Below are 11793 nucleotides of genomic sequence, written 5' to 3'. Positions count from 1 at the left end.
TATGAATAGCACTTAGAATTGTATATCACTACATTTATGGCATTCTCCAAGACAGTCTACAATTGTCCGCATATTTGCCCCAACGATCTGGGGCTTCATTTACCTCAAAGCAAAAAGTAAAATGAATTCTGAATTCTCTGTAGAAATCAGCTATGTATGCTCGCTATTGATCCATTATTCATAATGGATTCATACAAAAGTAACTCAAAATGGACACCATGTGGGAACAAAGAACACAACTATGATGCAAACATTGTTTTTAAATTATTAGTAAAAGTACATTTTATTAACAAATACAGGTATCCAAACAGACTACAGTGAATTACAGGAATATTTTTCCTTAAGTACTGTTAAAACTAAGCTTGTATTCAGTGTAAAAACTGAGAGGTAATAACGCAATACCTGAAAAAATACATTTAAATAGTTTCCATTCATACAGTGCTGTGTTCTGATCAAGACTAGAATGGAGCAATTCCATAAACTATTATAAAAATTCTTCTATATATTTTTCTATAAACATTTGACAGCTTAAATATACATACATTTCCACGATCAATATATTACAATCGTACTGTCAAAAATATTTAAGCTTAATGTTAGTGTTTTTTTTAAAAAAGTATTCAAATTACAATTACAGCTATAAATTTGAGTAGTGATAGGAACCGCACCAAATGTTGCAGACATTACAAGGAAAAATATGAAATGCTAGCTTTTGGAAGGCTCATATACAAGTAAGTTTTTATTGTGTTTCAAAATTCTGAAAACTCAAAAGAGTTCATATTAACAAGATGCATAAGGCAACATGGACTTTAGCACTTTGGCTTTTATCCTCACCAATGTATACACATATTCCAATAAACACTCATTATCTTTGCTTCCAACAAAACTAAAAGAACAAACAGACTCTGTTTGTTACAGAGAACATAATCCAAAGCAAAAAAAATGCACTTGGGGAGAACTAATTCAGAAATTGGAAATTATGGTTTTTTTTCTTCATTCTACAGCTGACTGGATTAGACAACTGTTTTCCCAGACTCTTAACCAGCATAATCAAGAAGTGGAAGTTTTGGTGAAAGTTGTACTATCTTTATCAATTTATCCGTCACCCTCCAAAAAATAGTCCTGTTTATGAATCAGTTTTATCCTGTGTATTACTTCTAACTTTGGATTATGTTCGTTTTTTATGACACTTAGATGTTGAAGTTCATTTAACAAGTCCAGCTCTCTAAAATAAGCAGACCAGGTTTAATAAGTATTTCTATATGGCTTTTGTAATTGCAGTATTATTGTAGCAATCGTCTGTAATCTGAGATTCCAACGTGCAGACTCGTTATTACCTTTAATGCCATGCTTTAAGAAAGCACAAATACTGGACAAGTCCAGTTTCATTTCTTTAAATGCCTTCTTAACAGAAGGACTAGAGGTTCAGTGCAAACTACTAGTACTGGTGAGAATGATCAACATAAAGAATCATACAAAAATTTTGACAAACACAATTCTAGTTTATTGATACCTTATAAACTCCTTTGCTTCTCATACTGGGCAATAAATTACCTAAAGTCACCACTGATCAGAAAACGCACAATAAGCAGAGACCATCTACGAGATAAGGCGGAGATGAACTCAAGACCATTTATTTTATGAAAATGTTAGAACCCTAAAGAGGATGATCAGAACAAGTAAGATTTGTGATCGTCTTTACTCTTTATTTCTCAAGATCAAATTTAAAACAACTAACAAATTCTAAGTACTTTAAAAAAATAAGATTCTCGTTACAAAGATCAGTTTTATCAAGGATAAAATAAATAATTACCTTCCCAGACGAGGCTGTTTTCCAATTGCTGATGAACATTTGACGCCACCACTTATTAAAACTGAAGTAGGCAGGCTCAAATAGATCTTTCTTTATATTTTCAACACCTTAATTTTTTCCATGACTGCTCAACAATCACTTTTTGGGGGTAGGGAGATAAAACTCTCATTTATTGGGGGGGGGGGAGGGAGGACATAGAACAGATTCTTGCTAGATATATATATATTCATTTTTGTTTAATCCTGCTGCTGTAGTATTATCTTGCATGCTGTCTCAGCACACTGATAATAAAAAAAGTGATCTTACTTCCTGTGGCACCAGAACCTAATCAAGAATAAGGCTGTTGTAACCCTCCCTCTCCCCAATGTCTATGGAAAATACATCCATGTCCTCAAGCAAAGTGGAGATTCTGTATTAAAACTTCACTCATTATCTTTAGCCAGAATACAAAGGAAATTATGTGCCTCCCTGAAACCAATTTTATTCTGGCAATTGAACAGAAATATGGTTCAATTCTATAATTGAAAAGAAGCATTACATTAATCACCACCTCCTAGATCAACATACTCATCATCTCTCCTGGCCAAATCTTCTTCGCCTTCCAAGTCTTTCCAAATGCTGGTAGGCAAAACTGGTTTAAGGGAATGTCTCTGAAGCAAAGCAAAGGGAAATAACGATGACAAACGAGCAGAATTTCTCATAAAAGGAGAAGCTTCGGTATCATCATGAGACTCAGCCTGACGATGTCTTTCATCTATTTTTCTCTGCAAACCCTGTACATCTTCCATTACATTTAGGACTTTTGTGGCAGTGGCAACTGCACCACCACCAGGGAGCTGAGCTTCAGGAATCCATCGTAAATATCTCTGTGCCCATACTTTGATTTCCGGTCCTTCTAGACATGGCAGGAGGAGTCCGTGAAGGTCAACAGGTTTACTGTGCCAACTGTCATAGAATTCTCTGGAACTATTCTGAAGTTCATCGGAAGAAGTTATCAACCTGCTGATTCTTTTGCCCAAGATGTTTTTAATTAATTGATCTGTTTCTTCCTTAAAAAATCCCCTTCTTGGAGGAGGTTTTGTTTGTGTCAGGGGCAAAGAGAGTTGCCTCTGATGCTGTAAAAGAAATTTAGAAGACAAAATCAGAATTACCTGAACTCAATTCCAGTTTCCAAGTTAAAACAAAATGCATAAAAGTTTGAATCATTCTTTTTTACTTCTTGTAAGGAGTCCTTGTGAAAATGTTTTTGTAGACTCAAAATTGACTGTTTATAATTATTTTAATGCACATACTCCACCCTAATTGAACAATATTATCATGAATTAGTAGCCCCAATCTCTATCATTCCTCCAGTTATTACAGTGGAAATATTCCAATAACTTACCTTGAATCGGGAAGCTTTTTTCAGACTTTTGTCTAGTTTTGGCTTTTCTGCATAAAGAGGGTTGTTAAGCAAAGCTTGAGCCTTGTGTTCAAACTGCACAGACCAATCCCAAACTGAAAGAAAATTAAGTTTGCTGCCTTCTGTATCAAGACTTCCGCCATACTGTTTTTTAAAAAAAGAACACCACAAGTCTGGAATTAATTCAGAAATGCACTTTCTCCAATCAGCAGTCTGCAATACTTCAATTTTTAATAGACTAGAATGTCTCAGTTTAAAGTCGTCAAATCCTTTGACCATCAAAGTTAACCCAAACCATTAAACAAAGTAAACCTTGGCCATCAAACAGCCAGTTTGGTATAGTAGTTAAGGTGCTGACCTACGTAACAAGAAATGGTGTGTTCTAGTCCTGCTTTAGGCATGAAAGTGATCTGGGTGATGTTGGGTCAGGTTCCATGACCCTGGGATGCTGCAACTGGATTATAAGTAAGAGTCGGCTGCCAAACACCCACATTTTGATCATGTCACCATAGTGGACACTGCAATGGCCAGAACTCTGAAGGCCTTCATTCAGCACCATGTTAACTTCGAATAGTTGGTGGATAAATGATAGCTGAATGGTTATAACTGAAGAATTACCTGGCATTTGTAGATTTTAAATTTTCCCCAATTTTTCCATTTTTCAGTAAACAATCTAGATTGTTCACCAAAAGTATTCCTTATACGTTTATCTATAAGACCATGAAATAATTAAGGGGACAAAACAGGCAATTGTTAACTCTCCTCGTGCTGTACTACCATCAAATATTGTTCTTAATGCTTTCAGCAACCAACCTTCAATTCCAGATTCCAGTAAAACACTTCATATTTCAAGCTTATTCATTTTACTATATACTGTCCCCAAATTAACATATGTATAATGAAATGTCTCACATTTATACATTCTGTGGTGACCTGCTGAAAAATAAACATCTGATCTGTTATACCTTCTGCCATAAATTTTGCTAAATTCAAATTTGCTTCCCCCCCCCCCTTTGAATCAGAGTTCTTTCAACGCCTTCCTAAGAAGCTCAGCCCCTGAAGTTGTTTACTCCCACTATCTTTCCATTTATAGAAATAGAGTTGTGGTGGTGAAGTGGTTAGAATGCGGTTCTACAGGCTAACTCACTGCTCACTCCAGGAGTTCGATTCTGACAAGCTCAAGGTTGACTCAGCCTTCCATCCTTCCAAGGTCAGTAAATTGAGGACCCAGATTGTTGGGGCCAATATGCTGGCTCTGTGAACCACTTAGAGAGGGCTGTAAAACACTAGGAAGTGGTATATAAGTCTAAGTGCCATTGTTATACACTGAAAGAATAACAGCATTGTTCCAATTCCATAAAGGCAGTCTTCACATACATGTTAACAAAACTGCAAAGATACTCCATAAATCATAGCATGTTTTAAAAACATTTCTCCCATTAAATCATTTACATTTGCAGCATTACTATTTTTAAAAACATTCTTGCAATATTTTGACTCCCTTTTCATCTATTTCTTCTTGGACAGGAAGAGTTATCGTAGTCACTATTACATTGGGGATAACGGTGCCTTCATTCAAACTTTAGCCTCTATGAGAAAGTATAGCATATTGTTTAAAGGATTTTTTCTTAAGCGATAGATGTGGCCCTAATGTGGCCCTGTAATTAAGAGGCTGGGCTTCCCAGAATTGAGACTCCAGCTCAGGGTAGATATTTGAGCTAGAATTTGCATCACCAGCATGTCATTTCCATATTAGGCAACATCTTCAGGAAATGGGGGAAATGAGGGTGAGGAAGGTATATGAGTGATTGTTAATTTGTATGTGAAGGAAGGCTAAATCTTGGCAAACAATAATACCACATACTAAGACTTAATTTAGTCATTTTGAGATTACTACCATTACCCTGAAGGGCCAGTTATACACCACAGTGGTAGTTAAGGATCACTAATACATTATACTAATACAATATCATCTGAGTTTCTTTACTTCTAGGGTTAGAGAAAATGAAGAATGCTGTCAGACAACACCCAGAGGATAAAGGAGTTTGTGAATTAGCTGAGTCAAAACATAAAAATTTATTTCCTCAAGTTACAGAGGTCCTCCTTTGCAAAATATTCTTTTGCACATTCTTAAAATGTGGATGGGCAGTTTCCAAAGCCCATTATATTGTCTCATAAACAATTTTAGAGGCAGATTTAATAAATCACAAAGTTATAATAAGCTACTATAAAGCTTATCTACAGGTGGCACAAGTAAAATTGAATATAGTGAGCATATTTTTTTATTTTATTCTGATTCAATACAAATGCTACTTCTGCCTTTGTTTAAGAACTTCCATGGGCATTCAGATAATAAGAATTTATTAAGACTGTAAGCTACCACACTATCAGTGACTCAAGATGACAACTCCTAACAAAGACATTAAAATCAAAGAAAAAAGAAAAAAAATGGCAAATGCAATGAAGTGAAGGGTCTCCCCCTCCTTCACCAAAGCTCTCCGTGAAGAGCCAGGTAGCTTTAAACAGGTAAGAGTTTGCTACTCATCTGGTAGCAAAGTTCTGGTCATTATTTGGATGGGTGCACCTCGTAAGATCACCAAGAGATAGAGCTAATTAATGTTAATATACACAAATTATATTGTAAGGCTATTTATTACTGCACATATTGATGTCTTATTTAATTCTGGCCTAAGCCTATACAAGTGGTCTTACAACAGTTCATTTAGAGATTATTTGAAGTTATGACAACACTGAAAAAAGTGACTTATGGCTGTTTTTCACACTTATAATTGTTGCAGCATCTCCATGGGTCACACGATCAAAATCCAGATACTTGCAAACTGACTCATATTTATGATGGTTGCAGTGTCCAGGGGTAATGGGATCACCTTTGGCGACCTTCTAATGAGCAAAATCAATGGGGGAAGCCTGATTCACTTAACAACCATGTTACTAACTTAACAACTGCAATGATTCACTTAACAACCATGGCAAGAAAGGTCATAAAATGGGGCAAAAGTCACAACAAATGTCTCACTTAGCAACATAAATGTTGGGCTCAATTGTGGTTGTAATTCAAGGACTACCTCTATTTGGTTGTAACATTCACTCAATGACATTTGTTAATATGTTACTGTTCCCATGCAAATCTTGGGACATAGTCCTTCTAATAATTATTTCATTTCAGTTTCATCCCAGATCATTGATTCATTTAACTTTTTAATTAAATTCCTTCAACTAGGCAGTCCTCATTTAGCCCTTTTTTACCCACTTTCAAAATAATTTATTTCATATAATTTATATGAAAATACTGTTTCTATTTGCTGCATTGGGTAATCACGATTATTTCCCTCTTACCGTAGTGGTGTCTCTCTGGTGTTCAGAATTGAAGAAGAAGGTGCTAAATATGGGGATGTAAAGGCTGTCAGACAGAACAGTAAGGTACGTTTCTGTAAATTCAAACGCTGGTTGATATTGCTGAAGTAGTTGCCAAATACAGTCCAGGAAGAGCAAGAAAACTGGAGCCTAAAAAAGAAAATGAGGAAATTATAACAGTACAAGATACAGTAAATAGAGCACCATAGTTGAAGTGCTGCATTCAGCAAGACTTGAATAATAAAGCTTCTATCAAGTCAGGGTCTATCCCACCATACGAATTGCTAAAATCGTTACTTAAAAAAATGGGGAGGGGAAGGGGAATCTCTTTCCACCAAATCAATTTTACCCCTCATCTCTTGACATTTTACTTTCATAAATATTTGCTTTTATGCCATTTTAAGTATCTCACTTTTATTAAGTTTTAGTAAGCTGCATTTACTACATGGCATTCATATGAAGGCAAGTCGTGCAACTCTATTTTTTCTATTATCACTTCTTGCCACTAAAGTCATTAAAGAGCTGCAGTTCTAATCAGAGGCATAAGTGAGGGAAAGGGTTTTAATATTTTAAGGCCTGTAGGCATAGCTGGAATCTCAGAATGAAAATGTTACAAACAGCCAATTAGGCCATCCAATCTAATTTAGGTATTTAGGTATTTATTGGGATTTATATGCCGCCCTTTTCCCTGAGGGGACTCAGGGCGGCTTACAACCACAGGGGAGGGGAAGTGCAAGGTCAAAACAAAACAATATGTGAACAACAAAAAAAATAATCCAATTCAATGGTCAGAATTATGAATGGAAATTAATTTTTTTCCAACGGACAGCTCCCTAATCTTCCTTTTAATATTACTTCCCTGAATAATTGGTGGAAGAGTTTTATTTAAAACAGTTCCCCTAATGTTTAATAAGAATTTTCCTTTCTATAATTTGTATTTATCATTCCATTTATGTGACATCATTTCAGGTATATGAAAAATGCTTTCATATATCCCTCTGGAGGAATATATTCTAAAGTCCCAGTCAGCAGTGCTTGGAATTTCTGGTAGGCATGAAAAGGACTGGAACGGCCCCTCCTTAGCAATTCAGAGTATATTTACAGTTATGCTGATAATTGCCTTAGTCTGGCAAGATTCTGTAAAAGAGGTGAACATAGGTAGTCCTCTACTTACAACCATTTGTTTAGTGGCTGTACTTAAAATGGCACTGAAAAAAGTGACTTACAACAGTTTTTCATACTTATAGCCATTACAGCATTCCCAGGGTCACATGATCAAAATTTGGAAGCTTGGCAACTGGCGTATATTTATGACAATTGCACTCTCCCAGGGCCATGTGATCACCATTTGCAATCCTCCCAGCCAGCATCCGACAAGGAAAGTCAATGAGAAGAGCCAGATTCACTTAACCCTATGATTCATGTAACAACTGCAGAGATTCTCTTAATAACTGTGACACCCCCCCCCCCCCCAAAAAAAAAAGGTTGCAAAATTGGACAAAACTCACTTAGCAAGTGCTTTGCTTAGCAATGGAAATTTTGGGCTCATTTGTTGTTGTTATAAGTCAAGGACTATCTCTTCTTAGAAGTGACTTCATCTGTCATTCTTTATTCTCTCGGCCTGGCAATTCTTCAAAACCCACCCAATAATCACGCTAGAAGTCTATAGCATTTAGAAGTCCTTTACTTTCTTAATTTCTACTTTCCTGATCATTCTCACTGTCTTTCCATATCTGTTAATTACTATGCATCTTTTATGCATGACACTGAAAACCAGACACACCAGTCAAGATTGTGTCTGACCACTAACAAAGTAGAACTATTATTCCCCATTATTTGGAAACTACACTTTTAGTGATATAGCATAAAAAATTCCTTTTTTGCATCACATTGACCCTATTCAACTTTCAATCAAGAACTATTCCAATATTTTTCATAAAGATTATTACCAAGGAACCTGATTCTTTACTTCTACATCTGATTTGTTTTCTAAGAGAACTCTGTATTTGTTCATGTTAAAGTTAATTCCATTTTTTTCCAATGCATTTTTCTAAACAATTACATTTTAAAAGGTATTTCTAACTTTTAGGATATTAGCTGTCCCATCCAATTCTAAATCATTTGCCAGTCTGATGAGATTTTCTTACCTCTTCATCCAAATTATCTTAAAAGCATTACAAAGTATAACAACCTGGCCTGAAACTTGTGGGATCCTACTCAATAACTTTATTTTAATGGAAAACTATACATGAGCATTTTTGCATATGGCTTAACTGTCCTGCCATTCAGTCTACGCTTAATTAGCTTGTCAATCAAAATGTCATGGATATTTTGCTAAAATTAAGATATATTTCATCCACAGCGTTCATCCACACATTCTGATAAAGAAATTCCTGAATCAAAACTGACAGAAGGCAATCTAGCCGAACTTGTTATTGATAAATTTAAGCTGACTTCGAATAATTAATTCTGGACGAAGATAGCGGTGAACCATTTCAGGAAGGGCAGATTAGAAATCTGGTTTGTGTTTCTATTTCAGGTCCCCTTACCCGTAACTCATTAGACAATCTTCTGAATTTATTTAGCCAGATGTTGTGTACTGCATTAGTTTCAATCCCAGGAAAACCATGGGCTTATCGCAGGTTCTCTCTGGCCCAAGGGTGAAAGCAACTTACATTTGCTACTGGTTCAGTAGCAATGTGAGCGCACGCAGAACTTACCATGCATGCGCAGAGCGTGAAAAACAGACATGATGATGTCTGGGTGGGTGGGCGGAGCCTGCTACCGAGCACGCTTGCAAAGATAAGTGAACAACGGGGGGGGGGGGAATCCGCTGTGCCACATGATTTATATTAGCTAGAAAGCAGGAAATCCTGCTTTCTAGCTAATATAAATCGTGCGTCACAACTGATCGTCGGAAATACCGGTTTGCCTGAAGCGATAGCATTTTTTAAATTACCGTTTCGAGTAAACCAGTAGCATTTTTACTATCGGTTTGGGTGAACCAGTCTGAACCTGTAGTATTTCACCCCTGCTCTGGCTCCACCCATCAACCAACCACATATTAAATATGGCCTGAGACATGATGTGTTTCTGGGGGCCCCTGTTTCATCAGTGGTTTGTAATTGGTGGATCACTCCCTGATGACAACAGAGGTACAAGCCTCCATGGAGAAGTCGGGTTGATTAGATGCCCTAAGAATTTGATACAAAGGATATTCAGATATATCTGGAGATTTTTCTTAAGATCTAAAAGCTAGTTTTACTGTGTACTTTGTTAGACTCTGGGAAACGGAGAAAGCAAGCACTGCAGACGTTTGCTCCCAAGTGGCTGCTCCCTGCCTATTTATCCTACTTAGTTTTAGGAATTGCTCTAGGAAATAAAGTAAGAAGAGATGCCTGAAGCAATACTAGCAGAGAAGTGGGTGATCAGATATGGGTGTAAGCTTGAAACTATGGGAATTATGGTAAAGCAGAATTATTTCACACTCCACCTACAAAAAGTCACTCAGCTACACTATTTAGATGTCCTAGAGCAGTGATTCCGAACCTTTTTTGGCTCCTGTGCCAAAAGCAGGAGGAATACAGGGGGGTCGTGTGCAGGCGTGCCATATCCATAATGCTATGCATGTGACACCCCCCCATTGCTTTTGGCACAGTTTTTTCACCCTCCCCAGGCTCCAGAGGCTTTCTAGAAGCCTGGGGAGGGTGAAAACAGCCCCCCCCCCAGAGGCCTCAAGAGCTTCCCTGAAGGCTCCAGAGGGCGAAAAACGGACCTAAGGGGAACCCGAAAGTTTGAGAATGGTGATTTCCAGTTTGTCCATAAGGCCAATTTTCGACCTCCGGAGCCTTCAGGTGACTTCCCTGAAGGCCCCGGAGGGCAAAAAAACGGTCCTATGAGCAAACCGGAAGTCCATTCTTGAACTTCCGGTTTGTCCGTAAGGCCGGTTTTTCGGGCTCTGGAGGCTTGAGGCTTCCCTGAAGGCATGGAAGGTTCAAGGAATCCTCTAGAGGGTGAAAAACGGCCTCAAAAGAAGGCCGAAGTCAGCTGGCAAGTGCGTGCATGTGTGCTGGCCAGTTGACAGGACTGCGCCCCACATGCCCTAACAAATGGCTCCGCATGCCACCTGTAGAACACGTGCCATAGGTTCACAATCACGGTCCTGGAGCCTTTTAAGGGAAGGAGGGGCAGGAAGAACCAATCAGTGGTTCTTCACATAGTGATTACCTGGCCAAATATTTGCAACTAATCATTCATATTCTCTAAATTTGAAGATGGAGAAATCTGATGAGGTGATGTATTGTGATGTACCTGGGAGGTTTCTGAACCTCTGGATCTTGAGGAAGTGGACAGAGTTCTTTGTGATCTAGCTCTGGCATTAAGATCTTGCTGTATCTGGCTGGTTAAAGCAACCAGAGAAAGAATCAGGAGTTGGAGCCACAGAATAGTTAATGCATCTTGGAGGGAAAGGGAGATTCCAGGAATTCAGAAAGAAGCACCAGTTTGTTCACCCATCACAGAGACAGCCTTGAATCCAGTGGTATTAAACAACTACCGTATTTTTCAGAGTATAAGACACACCAAGATTTTGAAGAGGCAAATTAAAAAAAAAAGGTTTTGCACTCTGCAGACCTCCTAAAAATGGACCTATTTTGCAAAAACAGGTCTGTTTTTTGTCAAAAAAAAGGGCATGCATAGCCTTTAGGAGGCTTGTAGAGTGCTCCTGGGGGCTGCCCCCACGCCAAATGAGCAAAAAATGGGCCGTTTTTCGCTCATTTCTGCCCTCTCCAGCTCCCAGGAGCACTCTGGAAGCCTCCTAAAGGCTCTGCATGGCCATTTTGGTGAAGGGGGTGGGGTTTTAGGAGGCCAAAAATGCTGTATTCAGTGTATAAGATGCATCCAGATTTTTACTCTCTTTTTTGAGGGAAAAAGGTGCGTCCAAAAAGTACGGCATTTCCCTATATTCTGTTATTATAAACAACTCTTTAGTATGGCTGACATTTGATTTCATAATTGTTATATTTAAAGCCAAAACTGTGGGCCTATTCATAGCTTTTGAAGTTTTAATTTTTTTTTAAATGTTAGTGTATTATATGAATAGATTAATTTATATCAATTGCACTGTAGGGATTTGCCTGCTTGTGCTATACATTTCTTGGGCTCTGAAGGCCAAAAGCTTACTGTGATCAAAGGTGACAAAGCC

At 37.8% G+C, this 11793-nt stretch overlaps 1 protein-coding gene across 2 annotated transcripts in view; it reads right to left on the bottom strand.

Moving 5' to 3' along the window:
• Positions 1-612: 612 nt before the first annotated feature.
• Positions 613-11793, bottom strand: part of MTMR12 (myotubularin related protein 12) — a 39928-nt gene continuing 28747 nt past the window's right edge. For both annotated transcript variants that reach the window (XM_032213063.1, XM_032213064.1), the window contains exons 14-16: positions 6573-6740; positions 3198-3359; positions 613-2928 (exon numbers count right to left, since the gene is read on the bottom strand). In XM_032213063.1, the coding sequence (XP_032068954.1) occupies positions 2353-2928; positions 3198-3359; positions 6573-6740 (906 nt within the window). In that variant the 3' untranslated portion in view covers positions 613-2352. The remainder of the gene's footprint in view (positions 2929-3197; positions 3360-6572; positions 6741-11793) is intronic.

This window comes from Thamnophis elegans, chromosome 3 (genome assembly GCF_009769535.1).
Source record: "Thamnophis elegans isolate rThaEle1 chromosome 3, rThaEle1.pri, whole genome shotgun sequence".
NCBI lineage: Eukaryota > Metazoa > Chordata > Lepidosauria > Squamata > Colubridae > Thamnophis > Thamnophis elegans.
This window is presented reverse-complemented; position numbering and strand designations above follow the sequence as displayed.